An 18766-nucleotide genomic window follows, 5' to 3' on the forward strand; every position below is an offset into this window, starting at 1 on the left:
AGACCCATTCTCTGGAAAGACAGTTTTTTGTTTTTCACATTTATTTCAGTGGCGAATTGGTGTTATATTTAATTCTTACTGACATTAAAAAGGTCTAGAAGTCTCAGATACTGTGATGAAACTTGCAGACTCCTTGGAATTGGTACAGCTGATGCCATTATTATGCAAATTAGCACATGACATCATCTGGCCCTCAGAACTGCCAAAGACCCATTTAAAGCCAAACAACCCTGTTATTTGATGATTTATTTTAGGGAGCAGCCAGAGATGCAACCAAATCCTCCTGAATTTGAATTGTAGAAAGAACCGACAAGTCCAGATCCTCATGTTTTTCTTTCTGAATACAAGAAAATGACTGACTGTCACAGAAAATGTTCTCCTAAGATGTGAAGATTGATGGCTACAGCTAACATTTCACAGTAACAGTGGAATTATTTTTTCCTTTTATTGAGTAGATACTACTCATTTAGCAACAGACATGATTTGTACAAGGAAGATTTTCACAAGTGTTGTAAGCTGTGATGAAATCTGATAGCAGAGGAGTGAAGTGTCTCTGACTGACCTGGATTTGCCTCTTGGAAAAATGATGAAGTCTGTGGAAACACTTCAGAACGTATCTATCCCCTGCGGTCCTTTAGCTTGAGATATTAGTGCGACATGCTGCAACATCCAGACTATCCACAATGAATTTTTCATACTAGGTTTTCTGGCGATGGATTATGACATAATATGTCAATCACATTTCCTTGGCTGCGCTCTGAATTTGATGAGTAATGGGGATTTAGCTGCGTAATCCTGACATTCGTTATCTAACCATTCCCACTTTGCTTTTTTCTCATTTCTCTTTTCTTATATCTGTCTGCCTGTGTGTGTGTGTGTTTGTGTGTGTGTGTGTTCCGATGTTTTGAGCGTGCTTCTCCTTGTATGTTTTTATTATCTGTATGTCTGCGTCCGCTGCCATGTCTGTCTTCATGTGTGTTTCTGCATGTGTCTGTTGTCCATGTCTGTATGTCTGCGTGTGGTTGTGTCTGTCCGTGTACATGTGTCTATTCTCTCTGTGTGTGTGCCTGGCGTTTGTGTGTGCGTGTGCGTCTGTGTGTGTGTGTGTTTGCACGGCTGCGTGTGTGTTGCTGTGCGTGTCGGCCCCTCCCACAGGTGAGCTCACCCCTCCGCACGAGCACAGCTGCCTGAGCGACGAGGACAAGGTGCAGGGCGGCGGGGCGCAGACCAAAGACCGCGGCACGTCCACCGACGCCCCCTGCAGGCACTCCCACACCTCCGGACACACGGCCGCCGCCACGCGCTCCAAGCTCCAGGAGAAGCCGCTGGCCCCCCCGCCCCCCCAGAACTACACGCCGGCCCCGCTGCACCCCGCGGGGAAGGTGGATGGAGGCGGGCACCACCGAGAGAGGATCCGCTACCACACGGACGTTCGTCTAGAGCCCACGGAGGAGATCTACCTGACCCCCGTGCAGCGCTCGGCCGACCCCCTGGACCCGCCCGGCGAGCAGGACCAGCCTTTCCTGTCGCAGCAGACCGAGCAGGGCCGCATGTCCATCAGCTCCGACACGGAGGGCCCACCCCCTTACCAGCCCCTCCCCGACCGGACCAACCCCTCCATCCACGAGGAGGACGAGGTCTACGTCCCCCCGCCTTCGTACGCTTCCTGCGTGGAGTCGCTCATCACCCCGCCCGGCATGGCTCCCTCCGCCCCTCCTGTCCCCTCCTCCCTCGCCCTGGACCTCAGCCTGAGGGGGGCAGGGACAGGGGCGGGGGCCGTGCTGAGGGCCGGGGCGGGGGTGGAGTACGTGGACGCCACTGACGATAGCTACGGGGGGGAGGACGAGGATGTGGACAGGGTAATGATGGACGGAAGGATGAGGAAGGGGGGAGGAAGGGGAGGGGAGGACGGCGGCGGCGGCGGCGGCGGCAAAGCCCCGCCCCGGACTTCTATGAGCTCGGAGGCCAACGGCCTTTCGTACGACTCGGTCAAATACACGCTGGTGGTGGACGAACACGCCCAGCTGGAACTGGTCAGTCTCCGGCAGTGTTACCAAGGCTACAGCGACGACAGCGACTCGGCCACCGTCTACGACAACTGCGTCTCCTCGCCCTACGAGTCGGCCATCGGGGAGGAGTACGAGGAGGAGGAGGAGGAGGAGGAGGAGGAGGAGGAAGAGGAGGACGGAGCTCGAGTGGGAGGAGTCAGGAGAGAGGCCACAGCCTGTCTGTCTGAAGACTCCACACCAGAGGCAGACATGCACTTCTCCAAGAAGTTCCTCAATGTCTTCATGAACGGACGCTCTCGCTCCTCTAGTAAGTCACTGGCAGGATACTACTCAGTATCACATGGCTATATAACTATAAATATATATAGTATTGTATGTTACAAGTGTGTTAAGGCTTCTTACTTCCACCAAGGAGGTTTTGTTTTCGCCACTGTTTGCTAATTATTGTGTCTGTCTGTCTCAAAAACTTTCTGCAATGATTTCCGTGAAATTTGGTGGACACAGGCCTTACAAAAAAGCCACATGTGAAAATACACGTGAATTCAAAGCACAAGCAAATGTGTTTTTTAGACACGGTTTTGCATGTGAAATGAATTTTTCACACGTTAAACATTGTCACATGTAGCAGCAGGTGATTACATGTGGAAAAAAAAACTCCTTTCACCTGGGAATTGAAATGTTCACATCTGAAGTTCAAACTGTCACACGTGACGTCAGAAAACAGCTTGTGAAATAAAACGCCTTGAGCCAGAAAACAACTGATTAGATGTGGTAGTGATTCGGATCTGGGATTTCTGCCATTAGATGATTATCGTTTTTTAGCCAAAACTATGAAACTAACGGAGATAGAGACTTAATTCCAAATCCTAAGGGGATGTTTGTAAGGTCAGGAAATCAATCTAACTTACAATTGGAGTGACAGACATATACCTTCTACTTTACATATGGGGGAGTCTTATAATATTCTGAGATATCAGAGCTTCTTTCCACATCAGTATTTTTCCTTTCCATGTGCCCTGCAACATTGTTCAGTTGATTCACTGGATAGGTTACATTGATTGCTTGATTGCTTCAGTGACCTGATTTTACATTTCAAAATCCTTTCAAGTACTACGTCTGGAATACATTTCATAATACCAGACATAACATTTTCCCCAGAATTATGCTTGAAAGCACATCGGTACTGCATGCTATTGTCCTGTGTAATTCCCTTCAAACATAACAGAGCAGCAAATGCTGCAGCTGAGGCGGCAGCGTGGAGGGAAAGGCTTAAAGCAATTTCACTGTGAAGCACAGAAACCACGAACGCAGCAGGCCGCCGACATGCTGGAGATATTCAATAGGAGGTGGAATATATTAATAGAGCACAGATCTTCATCTACAGCCCTGCTTTATTACTGTGAAATCTCTGGACTCTCTGCATAGACCCAGATTTTATATTATGATAAGAAGCAGAGGCAATCTCCCTTGATGCCTTGTAAGCAGGGCTGGGTAATAATTCAATATTATGGTTTATCTTCATTGTTTATCGTTTATTATATTACAATTCAATATTATTGTTTATCTTCTTTGAACAGAATCATACTGTGATGAAATAATGATATGTAGTTATCGTAATTCCCAATTCAGTTGTCTAAATGAATGATAAAACGTAAATACTAACTCAACTTTCTCCTTGAAATGAGATCTGAAACAAATTAGGGAATATTATTTGAAGATTACATCAGATAATTTTGTCATACTTTATATTACCATGCAGCTCAATGCAATGAGCATGAGTTTGATTATTTAGCACATTTTGAAAGTGATTTGAAAGTGATTATCATGATGGTAATTTTGTCCCCCCAAGTCTTGTAAATGAAAGCTATAGTTTTTGCTCTGTATAGATTCTGTTATCAGCCTTCTGTCAGCAGCATGCAGAAACCCAGCTAGACATGAGATTGTCCCGCTGGGTTGAGGGACGCCGTGTTAAAACAGCCTGCGGCTCTCTGGCTTCTCTCCTAAACCCTCTCTTCCCCTCTGCTTTCCAGAGGAATCACACATTCAAATCCAAATTCTGTGAATTTTTTTGCATGGAGACAGTTTTGCAGACCAACAGAGAGTGAAAAAGACAGAAATGACCCATGGCAAGGCGGTGAATGACATTAAGGAATGATTTTCGAAAGGTTGTTTTTCCCTGATCTCCCTCCGCAGAATCTGCTAAATATTCTGTCACCGCTGTGTGCATTTTGGTTGTTTGAGAGTAGGAACCAGTTTCTGATGAAATTCAAATTGCCTGAACAAATCATGGTTGAGTAAAGGAGGAGCTTTCCTGGGTGCAGCTAAGTGTTTAGAGAGACTCATAAGAAGTCTCAGAACTGGAAATTCAGAGGTTCAGTCCTCACAACAGACAATCACCAGCCATGTGTCCCATCAAAATGTCTGTGAGCAAGACACTGAACCCTTCTCAACCTTACTACTCATTATTGTAAGTCATTCTGGATAAGAGCATCCGCTAAATAATGCCTAAATTGTAAATTGTAATCTGGGCAATGGTAATTATCTTTTTGTCTGACCTGCCAAGGGCTGGTAAAGAAAAAATAATACCACCCTCCAAAAATAATTTTTACTGACCAAAATAATTAAGAAATACATCATCCTACCCATTTCCAATGCTATTTTACAGAATCAGGTACTCTGATAATTGAGTTAATTTAAAACTCACTGACTCATACAGTGGATCAAGTTAGATCAGAATAGGCAGAATTCAAATTACAAGTTTAAGTTTGAGAGCAGGCAAAGACCAAAAGATTTATGTCCAAGACATTCAAATGTCAGCGTCTCAACAAGTTATTGACCAGTATGTGGTCGACCATGATTTATACGCCGAAGACAAAAATAACTGTCATTTGGTGCTTGGCGCATGGTAATTTTGGATCCTGATGGGCTAGAAGGAAACATCACAGCAGGACTTCAAAATCTTAGTGCTTAGAGGGAAAGAAACAGCAGTCTAGCTGACCTAGCAGTGTAACTGCAAGATAATGATGTTGAAAATGTCGTCTGTCACCTCCACATTTACATTTTCTCTGTTTCTCTGAAAGAAATGCTGTTTGGTAGACCCAAAACCAAGTGGTCACCCAGTGGAAAAGGAAGAACAGGACCACAACAAAAATATCAAAAATAGCTTCGCCTGCTGCAGGGCATGCAGATGGGTTAATCCCGGCAATATGAATGTTGCACTGTGCAGGATAGGACAGACTTAGCTTTATAAAGATGACTCTGGGTGAGTAATAGCCATCAGGATCACTGTGCTGGAGGAAGTCCTTCTATGGAGATAAAACAAGCGAGGGAGAGGAGGGAGGAGGGGGAGGACAGAGAGAAGATCCCGACTCCAGTCAATCGCAGGATTAGCCTTCGTCAGGCTGATAGTCACCTTGGGAAACCCCTGGGAAGTATCAGCAGTCAGCCTTGTGACGTGCTGTCGACACATCCACCCACATCGCGGTGTGTGTGCAAGGCAGCATGAATGGGTGGGAGGGAGGATTGGTGGGAAAGAGAGAGAGAGACAGAATTAAGAGATTTGTCCATTAATAATGGCACGTGTGGTGATTTCCTCTAATAGACCTTGCTGTCCTCTTAGATGCGGTCCATGTTTTTACAGAACTGTAATTCGCAGCTCTGTAATGCAACACAGATGCAGCCATTAGAAACACCGCAGCTATTTATCTGACTAGCACGGGGGGGTTGGAGTATCTCAGGGGAATATAGGTAGAAATACACAACACTCATCTGTTTTACGCCTCGTTAAAGCGTGATTAATAGGTTGTAATCCATGCATTAAATTAAAGATAATGTGCCCTCATTGAGTTTTATATTTCTCAGCGATGGGCTTTGTTGCCTTTTGAGGCATCGGTTAATCTTTCCTCCTTTTCTCTTTCTTATTTTTTCCATCCTCTTTCTCTGCTCGTCTTCCCTGGTTTTCCAGGCGCTGAGTCATTCGGCTTGTTCTCCTGCATCATAAACGGAGAGGAGAGGGACCAGAGCCACAGAGCCGTCTACAGGTGAGGAAGAACTACACCATCACCATCATCACCATCATCCTCATCATCTCATGACTGAAAACTTAACCCATTGAGCTCCAACACTAATTTTGCCTTCTTGTGATCTTTGATTTTGCTCAGCAATGCACTCCCCTTCTGCATGTTTCCCCAGTAACAGTCACACTCCAGTTGGCACTGTGGAGATGCAGCTGCTGTACAAGACCTCAGGCTGATGAATACATGGAGAGAGTGTGTGTATGTGTGTGTGTGTGTGTGTGTGTGTGTGTGTGTGTGTGGAGGAGGGGAGGAGGGGAGTGTAAGAGGCAGAAAAAAATAGCAATGCAGTCACGTGAATGCCAACATCTTTCACTGTCTGTGCGCTATCAGGCCAAGTGGTCGTACAATCACTAAGAAAAAGGACACCCATACAATGGAGGACTAATACAGTGGCCCCTTAGTTCAATAGGTTTCTATGTATATTATTCTATATTTTTCTAGTGCACATACAGTCATAAGCACAGATGAAAGCGTGTGGGTGTTTCATTCCTTTGCATGGCCGGACTCTGTCAGCCATCGTCATTGTTGGGTGAAAACCTTGTGACTGATTATAATGTTTTAACTTCAACTGAAGGATTACCTGCTCCTCTGTGGGTTGAGAAAGTTGACCCTTGGGCTGACGAAACCCTTTCTAAACCCATTGGATAAACTAAAAAATGCACGGTGGTCAAGCTGTTTTTCTAAGTTCATGAAAAGTTGACATACAAGGTTAAACACCTGACAGCAGCCATATTACTCCTTACTCTTTACTCATTTCAAAGCAATGCTATTACTTCACTTATTACTGCTAGCATTCATTTTCTTTCACTACTCATTATTTCACTTTTACAGTTACACCTCCAGATTTTGGGGGTGGCATCCTCTCTTGTCAGAAATCCGGATAGCTCAGGTCCCTCACCTGGTAACCAGATAGTGTTGATGCCACATGGTCTTGTCATCCTTTCACTCAGTAAAATCAAAGTCATGAGACTGCTTCCAAGTACGGAAAATAGATTTTTGCACCATTTCTAAAGTGTGAGAGCTAGGTTGACTCACAACAGACAACTAATTATGAGGAAAACAAATCTTCTTGAGTTTTATTCTATGGCCTGTATAGTCATAACTTCTGAAAACCAAATATCAATCATTAGTGAAGTCTGTTACAAACCAACAGTACAAAACTTCAGCTGTCTGGCTAACTTTGCTCTCTTCCTTTGCAAACAAAGCAAGTTACACTCAGCGTCTTGCAGGAAGAGAGATCTTCTGTCAGTGAAAGTCGTTCCAAAGAGCGCTTTCTTTTTTGTCTTTTTTACCAATCCTCTAAACAAGCCTGGCAGGTTTAGACACAACTAACCTTCCAGCCTTAGAGCTCATTTTCTCACTTTTAGGATAATGCTAGTTGCCTACAATTACTTAGCATACTGTGTGCTAAAGAGTTAGCATGTTTACCGGACAGAGCTATCTACCGGAGACACAGAGATGATTTTGGTGCCAATCCTCTCGTCACATATTGGGTAAGGTGACCAATGGGCCAAACTCCCAAAAAGTAGGTGTAGTCCTTTAAATCCTCTGCACTCTGACATGTTAAACCGCTGTCTGTGTGATCCTGGCAGGTTCGTCCCTCGACATGACGATGAGTTGGAGCTGGAGGTGGATGACCCGCTGCTGGTGGAGGTCCAGGCAGAGGATTACTGGTACGAGGGCTACAACATGCGCACCGGCGCCCGGGGCATCTTCCCTGCATACTACGCTATAGAGGTGGCCAAGGAGGCCGAGAGCTACAAAGGTACTGACACAGCCGGGCTTATTTACTGTAGAAGGCTGACTTTGAATCCGTTAGACCGTAAAGATGCTGACAGGCCTTCTTTGAGTTGTGACTTGAATTGCTGACTGAGACCGTGGATACTTGATGAGTCATGATAGGCTAAAAGTTGCTTTGTAACTGTAACTGGAAATACAGTTTGTTCATCTTATTTTATGCAATTTAGTTGAAAACTTAAAGAGGTATTTAGGAATCTATGAGCCTTATCGACCTCTAGAGGCAAACAGTAGGAATTGCAACAACATTGATCGAACGTGTCTCCTCCTACACAAGTGTCTGGCCCCGCCCCCTGTCCCCTTGAGCTACAATGGCCTGTAATTGACAAAAATAATCACATCTTCACAACAGAGAAGACCAAGCTTGCTAATTAGAGAAGAGATCCAACAGAAATGTCTAGTGAAGAGATAATATATCACCATTCAAAATACTGAAATAATACTGCTTTGTCATTTGCTATTTTGGCATGAGAATAAGGTTTTTCAGCCTTTGTAGCTAAAATGTGCAGAAATCTCAGCACCAGGCTAAATAATTGTTGAGTCGTTGGTATTGATCAACAACCCTATCAACCCCCCCAGATGTATGGTCATTTTGTGGTAAGGGACAGTAAATATCTTACTTATTGCCCTAAGTGAGTTACTAAGAATGGCACCTGGATTTTGGTGCCTGACTACATTAATGGCTCTTTGGGGCGTCCTGGTGGCTCAGTGGTCTAAGGTGTGTACCATGTGAGTGCAACGCCTGGGTTCAAATCTGGCCCAGGACTTTTGTCGCATGTCGTCCCCTGTCTTTTCTCTCTCTCTTTCTCTGCAAAGGCATAAGTGCTGTAATAAAAATATTGTCTCCTTTTCTGTACCTTTTTTGCTTTCCTCTACAGTGAAGAGCAGTGAGTGGATGGACAGATACCGGCTGAAATTCCTGGGCTCAGTCCAAGTGCCCTATCACAAAGGGAACGATGTTCTGTGTGCAGCTATGCAGAAGGTATGGGGCCCATGGTGTGTGTGTGTGTGTGTGTGTGTGTGTGTGTGTGTGTGTGTGTGTGTGTAGAGTATGTGACTAGTGAAACAAGATGAACGAGAAACAAGAGGCACAAACACATTACCAACTACCACTCTTGTCACAGAAATAGCAGGTAAGGAGGACAGATGCAGGATGTGTTAGGATGTAAAAATAACACAAAGGAAACATTATTATCATGTTACAGTTATATTAAGTCTAACCGGCTCTCTCTCTGCCACTTGTGGGACTTTTCAATTTGATTAGACTTCTTTGTCTTTTCTTCACCGGCCACCAGATTGCCACCAATAGAAGGATGACGGTTCAGTATAACCCGCCCTCTTCTTGTATCCTGGAGATCAATGTGAAAGGCATCAAGCTTATGGTTCAGGACGATTACTATGCCTGTGACAGGGTAAGACCGTCTCTCTGTCTCTCTCTCTGTCTCTATCGATGTCTCTCTTTCTCATATACACACACATAGTTAAGTGCAAATATAAGCTAAAAATAAAACATGTCATCCTCACACCAGAACCACATTGTACATTAAAGGAATGTCACCACTGTGTGGCCATTATCAGGTACTGCAGGGAAAGATGCCGAGGGACATTTGAATCAGTTTTTTCATACAGAGATATAGCTTTTAGGTACACAGCATTTTAAAACAGTGCATATGGGAGGGCAATTATTAATTGTTAGTTTATGATCATTTTATTTGTTTATTTAAGGATCCCCATTAGCTGATGCCGTGGCAATCAGCTAATCTTCCTGGGGTCCACACCTGACATACTGTACATAACACATTACATGATAAACATTAAATGACATTAATATACACTAAATTACATCAATATACATTAATATAAAAAAAATGCAAAAAATACATTAATATACAATTCAAAGCCAGTCAACACTGAAACGTACATTTAGGTGGAATACTAATTAAAAATCAATATATAGATAATATTAAAAAAAAACAAAAAATGAGAATAATACAACCCATATGAAGCGGAACACAAATATTTGAAACTGGTACAGAGTTATACCTCCTACTATTCCGTCTGTCATCTGCATGCCAATAAATGCCTCTTCATAATCTTTTTGAAGGATGATTTATTTTTTATTAAGCGGATATTAAAAGGTAAATTATTCCAGTGAATGATCATTTTGACAAGGATAAACTGTTGTTTGATGGTAAATAAGACATTTATGCTGTCTCTGTTTCTGTTCCCTTTGTGTTTGCCCCTCCCACCACAGAGTAATGAGTGCAATCACTTCTTCCAGTTAAAGAACGTCTCCTTCTGTGGCTACCACCCTAAAAACAGCAAGTGAGTAAAGACAGAAAGCAACGAGTGCTACTTCAAACCAAGGATGTGTTGTACGCAGATTGATTTGTTAAACTGTCTCTGAACTCTGAACCTGTTTAGTTCTCTATACTGATTTATTCCCATATTATGCTGTGGAGTTAATAAGTGCAGGTATTGTCATGTACTGCACAGTCACTGAAGTTTAGAATTGTGAATTGAAGCAGCTCTGATTTAAAATATTTGAAAACAATATATTGACCATAACAATTTTAAAAACTAGTAGTTTAACTTGTCTTCAGCAAAGCTCCCTACCTCGTTGTGCATCAAGGCGTGGATTCATTCACGTCGGGGTCTTGATTCACCCAAGTTTTATTTTGCGATAATGACCGGCTCGCTCTACATTATCCAGCTTATTACATGGCTACTTAAGACATTAGTCATTTGACATGAACTATTGATTTTACTTATCCAGCAGAACTGTAACCATAGCAACGTAAACAAATCCGGTAAGGTGGCCGTTCAGCAAATAAATTAAAAGTAATATTGTAATTCTTCCATGTTTCTAATCTCAGTTAGCAGAGTGTTTGTCTGCAGTAACCAAGCAGTACGTCTCTTTACAACCAGGTGTCACTTGTTAATTTGATTAGAAGTCAACAAATTGGCCAGAATTCGGACTGCAGAGTGAGATGATCAATTGTGAAACAGCAGGTTGTTATTCAGCAATACCAGACGTCAGAATGTCTTTAATGGCCAATCAGAATCAAACATTTAACAAAGCCGTGAGGTAAAGATAGTTATCGTACTGTACATTCTGTTTGGAGTGCCTTACTCGTCTTGCTTGGCTTCTTTGCAGGTATTTTGGCTTCATTACTAAGCACCCAGCAGACCAGAGATTTGCGTGCCATGTGTTTGTGTCTGAAGACTCCACCAAACCTCTGGCAGAGTCAGTAGGGTGAGTTGGATTATCTGATGATTTGGTCTTTCCTCTTCGCTGTCTTGCGTGCAGGGGATTCCCGCATTATACTTATCTCTGCTGATACCTGGGAAATGTATCTGTCAAACTGGTTTCAGGCCTCTAGAACATTCCATACTCATGACTGTTACATAGCTTTGCATGCTAAGTAAGGCCTAGAACTGAAGTACACTTTTCCCTTGTTTTCCAGGAAAGCCTTCCAGTTGTACTATAAAGAGTTTGTGGAGTTCTCCTGCCCAACAGAGGACATCTACCTGGAATAGCCCCGCCCTGCCTTCCACCACAGCCCTGTACAGTACACTGTATCATAACATAATGTTGCATGAAGGACCGACATATCTGAAAAAGAAAAAATAGAAAATTAATACATCTGACAAAAAAAAAAAAAAAAAGCAGAAGAAGAAGGATAAAGTATTGGGACTCTGCGGTCGAACCTTTGTGCAGAAAGAAAGGAAGAAAATGAGCCAAAAGAATCAGAGCCGACACGGAGGAGTGTCATGAGAAAATAATATGCAAAATGGAGTCAGTGATGAGGTGGTGATCTCAGGCTGTCCATGGAAAGCACAACCATTGTATCACCACAGCCTTGACAGTGCTAGTTGGCCCACAGCCTAGTCTTAGTGGGTGCAACACCGGAAGCCCAGGAGCGGCGGGGGGATTGCGCTGCTGTGTGCTCGCACCCCAAAACAAGCGGCTGTTTCAGAAGCGACAGTCATCTGAGGTTTGGATAAGTGAACACATGTTGAGTTAGCTGTGACTTCTTTTTCAATACTTAGTGTCTGAAGGTGAGGGAGCTGTATATTAAAAAATAAAGCCCTCACCATGAAATGTAAACTAACTACAGAACTCCATGTAGGAACAGTGTGTTGTTTCCCTTTACCACACCTGCAAATGATGGCGAAATGTCTTCTGCCTTTGGTCTTAAAGGAAAAATCCATCCTAAAACAATTTACCACTGGTAAAAACACACAGCTGCTGGTGATGTACCTTACATTTCTGGGCCCATTTTGTTGTTTGGTGTATTTTTCTTACTTCCGCTGATAACTGGCCAAATGTAGACGAGGTGACGTCACCTCCAGATATTTCCAGCAGCTACAATAGAGTTTGATATCAGAATTCAGTGATCTAAAACATCAGCGGTAAACGTCGAGAGACCAATTTCTCCACCCACAGGAGCAGGACAGAGACCAGAATGCACCGCAGCCACAGCTTCCATCTTTGTGGGTCTGTCGTCGGTAACAACCTCACTATTTCTCTCTCCATCTACACATATACAGCACAGAGACAGAGAGACAGAGAACCCCCTTCTCTGGGGGTTGATGAAAGGCATTCTGGGAAACGTAGGAAATTACTAACTGAAGTAGAAGTAGACAACGCAAGCTGAGGGAAAGTGGGTTCACCAAAAAAGTAAATTCCAACACTTCATGCACAAAATAACTCCTGGAATGATGATATATAACAGTGTAAGAGTATCCGAGGGTGGATTTTTCCTTTAAGCCTTTTTGACGGCTTCTATTGGTATCGTAGTGCTAAGCTAAATGGCCTCCATCATTTGCCCAGTAAAGCCTTAGTCCTCAGTTCCCTCTCTAATCCCAGGCACGTTGCATTTCTCTACCTTGGGTTCCACTGAGGTATGAAACAGAAAAAGAAGTTTAACACCAAGAAAAAAAAAACAGATTAGGCTGTTCCTTTAGTGGTAAAAGATGAGGTCAGATGTAGAGAATCTCCTTCATATGGCATTACCAGAAACTTGCTCCTCATAGTTTCCACATCAGAAATATTAAAGGAGGGTTCAACGAGGCCATGATAAGATATTAGTAAGGGTTTGCCTACAGAGAGTACAGAGGTGCAGACAAGGGAGCAAAAACAAGACTTTGGTGTCTTCAGATCTTCACTAGTAGTGCCTCTTTTTCTTACCATCTTACCATTCTTACCATCATCGTGACTTTCCTGAATGAACATTATCACAAGATTTTCAGCGATTGCCATAGAGTGCGTGTTGAATTTGAGTTTGAATGCAAATTGTGTTCTTGTAGGAGTAAGTTTGATGTGGCTACAGCTCAGCAGCAAAGACATGATGCTTTTTCCACTGCAGTAGTGTGCTGAGAAAAAACAACAAAACACTGCAACAATGGAAAACAGAAGAAATAGAAGCTCTAATCACACTATGGGCCGACGAAAAAGCGCAGAATGATCTCAATTCCAAGTGGGCAAATTTTCGAAAATAAGTCGAGGACATAGGTTATGTGTAAAAATGTCACTATTTACATTAACCTAAGTTAAAGTAATAATCCACAGCTTTTTACATAAATAAATGTCCGTTTTGCTACTCTCTATCACCGATTGATACCAGTGATTCAACCTATACCCGATTCATGAAAGCTTTTACATTTACTGCTCTAAACACCTGGTGTCTGGTAGGTCTTTCATAGGAAAAATCCTCTGGAGCACAGCAATAGCGGTTTGTTATGGAATAAACAGAAGAAGAACTGGGTAGCTAGCATGAGCAGCGATAGCCACCATGGCTGAACAGACAAAGAAAAGAGAACCTCAAACTGCATCAACAAAAAATCCAAGGAAAAAGAAACAGAATAATCGCTCTAAGGATGGCGAGCTACTAAAAAGGAAAGCGACAGTTTCTGAGCCAAAACTAGAGTGAAACATCAGCGTCACCTTTCCAAGACAAAAAACACTGTATCTTTTGGACCGGTATGTTTTGCAGTCATTAATTAGCCACAGTCTACACTGAGTCTTTGTTATGATGTTGGGCCAGTGCCGACACTGAGTGCAAAACACCAAAGCAATGACCGCTTACCACCAAAGGCGTCACCAAAAAACACCAAACAAGAACCTTTCAGATTAGCACTTTAAATTTTAAAGTGCTAATCTGAAAGGTTCTTCTAGGTGTTTTTTTCAGAATTTTCATTTTTGAACTATTTGATCAAAAATGAATTCTGTCATCATCTACTCACCCTCATGCCAGTTGAAACACAGGTGAAGTTTGTCCATATAACACACAGGGAGGTTGCCAGCACAACACCATAGCAGCCTTCTCCAAAACAACTGAAGTCAGTGAGGACCAGTTCTTCAGAGTTCCAAAAAGACCTACAGTATATTTACACCATAATTTAGTGCAAATCTTAACTACAGCTGGTTGATTTGCAACAAATAATGGTGTATAGGTCTTTCTATTCACAGTGTGATTGTTTGGCTGTTTTTGTTTTGGAACTCTAAAGAACCGGTCCCCATTGACTTCAGTTGTTTTGGAGAAGGCTGCTACCAAGTTGTGCTGGCAGCCTCCCTGTGTGTTATAAGGACTAACAAATTTCACCTGTGTTTCATTTGGCATGAGGGTGAGTAGATGATGACAGAATTTTCATTTTTGGGTGAACTATTCCTTTAACTGCCGTTGCTATGGTTACACATGTGCGTTCTGAACAGGGTCCCATACGTTCTAAATTGCAATGGAAAACCAAAAGGTGCCGATATTGTGCCAAACCAGACCCAGGCCCAGCACGGGTACAGCACAGTCCTGCAGTGGAAAAACCATTAAAGACAACACAGCAACTGACTGAGTGGCTTGACAAGAGGAGCTTCCTACAGCATTTATTATTATCTAACACTGATTTGTAACAAATTATTTTATTTGATCTATATTTAACAGAAGATAGAATGTCTGTAAAAGAAGGATTAATTTATGAAGGATGTGGAGTTTGTCACTTCAGCCATCTCACTAGTCCCCCGTTTGTTTCTTTCAAAATGAAAACCTCCATCAAAACAGAACCGACTCATCTGTTGTTACGATTAAAGCCATCGTGTTCTCATCAAGAGATCAACACTTTTATATGAGTTCCCTTCTCAAAAGCAAATCAGGCAGATAGGAGAAAATGTACTGTAGTGGGGGCTATACAAAGAGTGTACAGACATGCCATATATAAATAAATAATTTAATAACTGTAATTACAAATATTACATTGTATTGATTCAATATGTAGTATGTGAAACTTCTTATTTTGGAATTTTTTTAGGTGTGAATTATTCTTTATTTAAAAATTTTAATGCAGAACTTGTGGTGTCCTGTCATCATTATGTTGTCATCAAAGTATGAACATTTGCACACACACACACACACACACACACACACACACACACACACACGTTTGTATTACTATACTTGTGAGGACCTTCAGTGACTACATTCAATCCCTAACCTTGTAAGTAAAACCTTATTTATATAGCACTTTTCAGATGAGAAGTCACAAAGTGCTTCACATGATAAGCACAAACAATATAAATAAAAGACCATATTCAGGTGATGCAGTGCAGTAGGCTACCAACTAAAAGGTACTTCAGTGCAGATTAGAGCAGCACCAGTAAGCTCAAGAAATACATAGGCAAAAATCTGTAATACAATGTAAGGAGGCAGACCAAAATACAGATGGTAAAAGGAACACAGGGAGCGGTAAAAACAGGATAACCCGTACATTAAAATAAGTCTTAAAACAGTACAAGCAAACATTTAACTGCCTCAACAATTAAGAAGTAAAACTAAAAGCCAAAGTAAAAAGATGGGTTTTTAAGCGTTTTTCTAAAACAGTCGACAGAAATAACTGTGCGGCAGTTCCATAATCTGGGAGCCAAAACAGAGGAAGCACCCTAACCGTAACCCTAAATCTTCCCCTAAACCCAAACGTGGGGACATGCCTAAATCCAACCACCATAGTTTTAGATTTAGATAAACTTTATTATCCCACACAGGGAAATTCAATGCGGTGAGACAATAGAGAAACAAAGAAACACAAAAGACAAAATGAGATAAGACGCGACACAGTAAAATAGTCATAAGAACAGTCGGCATTGTACAAATCCAATCCCCACAGCTACTGAGCTAACTGAGCATTAAACAAAGAAATAGCAGTAGGTACAAATGACTGTTTTGCCCTGTTGCTTCTTGTGACCGGGACACAGAGACGCCTGCCAGAGGCCAGGTAGACAAGTTCTTTGTTCAGGGGGTGGCTGGGGTCTGCCATAATTCTTTTGATTTTATCAAGTGTTCTTGTATGTCCGTAAGAGAGTCCATTTGGGTCCCAGTGATTTTAATCCCGGTGGACACAATGTTCCTCATCTTTTTCTTCTGTGAGATATTTGTGTTACGTACCAATAGGTAATATAGAAGGTTAGAATGCTCTCCAGGAATGATTTATAAAACAGTTTTAAAAGTTCAAAGGAAGCCAGTTTTCTCAAGAAGTAGATACTGAGAGCTTTGCACAGAAGGGACCGCTTTGAGTGACATACGGCCCGTGCATTGCCGGTAGCTCTCTATTCAACTGCCCAGTCATTGGATGAAGCAGGGAGAGTCATGGGATAGCCTTTTCAAACCTAACCCTAACCCTTTTAACATTTAGCCTAACCTAAACCTAATCCTAATCTAGCCGTTTGAAGAAGTGAAGAACAGCAAAAAACTCCTCACTTTGGAGGATTTTTTTTCATAATTTGGTCCTCAGGATAGACACAACAACACACACAAAGAAAGAAACACATCTTACTACCTGAAAGCTACACCAAATTAAATTTAGACCAACTCCATAATGCTCTCTTTGCTCAGGGAACATATATACACCACAGAACTTGAGTGGATAGAACAGTCTTTCCCATTCAAATCAACGTTCCAGGATGGTCGGAGTGGCAGCCATTTAAATGCGTACTGTTGGACTAGCTTCTGTATAAACTGACTTATGGCAAGTCATTGAGGTGAGAGGTTTTACAGCAAGAACCTAAGGAGCTTCTCTGTCTCATTGCTGCCATGGATTGCTAACATGCTAATGTTGAGTAGAAGAGCTAGAGAGAGAAGTACAATGTTTGATAAAGCTACGTTAGCCTCGTCGCTAGTTAGCTTTCAGTTTTAATTGCATGGAAATTATAATTGACATCCAGTTTTGAAGGTCTAAAAGACTGTCATGGAGTGTATCTAACTGCTTTACGTTATTTGGGTTAAAAGAGAGACACAACGGATTTTTGCATTGTGCTGAAGTTGAGCTTCCATCCCAGTCTGGAGAGATCGGTTTAGTTTCACTGCATCAGGATCTGTGGTGTTTCTGTTAGTAGTACTCATCCTCCAGATTGGGTTCATAAGGTTTTTGAATGTAGGGAGGCAGACGAACAGGAACGGGCTTCACACCGTAATCTGGAACCATGGGCGGAAATTACGGGGGGGTCAGGGGGGTCCGGACCCCCCCTTCCCGGGAAAAACAGAGAGTTGTCCCCCTCAATATATCATTGTAAACATAACTATATAATTTTAAATAATATAATAATATGCATTGAAAGCACTTGTGCTAATTATAGACACAAAACAATGCGTTTTTAAGTTTCGAAAGATTGCCTTCCCCCATGCCTCACAGTGGTTTGGTCCACTGCCTACCTGCCTCCCCCTCGGTACGAGTGTCTGTGGAGGATCTCTGGAAGTGTGTCAGTGGTGGCTGACCTCCAGTAAGTAGCTGCTTCGCAAAGGTTAACTTAAAACAAAGGATGTGTCAGACATTTTTCTTTACTTCTACCACTCAATAGAATAAAACACATTTACAATTGTAACCAGACTACATTTTGTTCCATTACCTCGCGGTTGAATCTTGTGCGTCAACGTGTTGGTACGGAGCCGCGTCTCCTAATGCATGTGTATGGAGGCAGGAGGTCTATCCACAATTAAAATCCTCATAACTCACTGAATTTTCGACCGATTTTCAAGCGGTTTGGTTTGTTACAAATGCCAGACATGTATTTATGATACAGGATACTTGGTTAAATTAAAACGCGGGTTTTCATACCAAAATTATCTTTTGTAGATGGTAACAGTAATATTTCTATAATATAATATTTAAGATTAACTTACCCTACGTAATTAGGTTCTAAGTATATTCTTTTTTTCTTACTGCATGTAAAATGGCTGCCACTATGTTATTTTGTTTATAATTTTGGAAATAAAAGAAGACTTAATTCATAAAAAAGACATAATTACAAAACACTATGTTAAAATATTAAGTAAGTTTCTGGCAGGCTAGCGTTCTGGACTTTTACACATTGACAGCAAAACATTAGAGATCTGCTTTTTCGGGAAAACTAAATCTAATTAGGCATATATTAGCTTTAGTTAAGTTAATGGGTGTTGCTTCTCAGCCAGGTCAGTTAAAATGGCAGAAAAAAGAAAAACAGACATCCGATCATTTTTCAGTGTACCGAAAGAAAGACCCCAGTAAAATCAAAGGCAATTTGATAAAATCTTCTTAAGAAAGGAATGAAGTGCTTATGGAAATGTTTCATAATGGACCTCTATATACATTTAATACAACAGTACTTTTGGCGGCACCTTTGGTGTCCCCTTCAGGAATTGCTCTTGAGAAATTTTTCTGTTTATTGTCCCCCCCAACAGTGAAAGGAAATATCCGCCCTTGTCTGGAACAACACATCCACATATGAAAATGCATGAAAAATATCCAATGGATGTTTCTTCTTACCAGTCAGTGACTTTGTAGAAACTGATAATGTAATATCTGGTCATAAAATGCCCCTCTGCTAGGTCAAAAATGTAATAAATGCTGTTAATAAATTCT

The 18766-nt window shown here is 42.0% G+C and overlaps 1 protein-coding gene across 1 annotated transcript in view; it reads left to right on the forward strand.

The window, feature by feature from the left end:
• The window catches only part of mapk8ip1b (mitogen-activated protein kinase 8 interacting protein 1b), a 51199-nt gene extending 39390 nt beyond the window's left edge, over positions 1–11809 (forward strand). Inside the window, exons 5-12 of the mRNA XM_071923169.2 lie at positions 1156–2316; positions 5974–6049; positions 7678–7850; positions 8761–8864; positions 9178–9294; positions 10137–10207; positions 11040–11138; positions 11350–11809. Coding sequence (XP_071779270.2) covers positions 1156–2316; positions 5974–6049; positions 7678–7850; positions 8761–8864; positions 9178–9294; positions 10137–10207; positions 11040–11138; positions 11350–11422 — 1874 coding nt within the window. The 3' untranslated portion in view covers positions 11423–11809. The remainder of the gene's footprint in view (positions 1–1155; positions 2317–5973; positions 6050–7677; positions 7851–8760; positions 8865–9177; positions 9295–10136; positions 10208–11039; positions 11139–11349) is intronic.
• Positions 11810–18766: the final 6957 nt, after the last annotated feature.

Source organism: Centroberyx gerrardi, chromosome 1 (genome assembly GCF_048128805.1).
Source record: "Centroberyx gerrardi isolate f3 chromosome 1, fCenGer3.hap1.cur.20231027, whole genome shotgun sequence".
Classification (NCBI taxonomy): Eukaryota; Metazoa; Chordata; class Actinopteri; order Beryciformes; family Berycidae; genus Centroberyx; species Centroberyx gerrardi.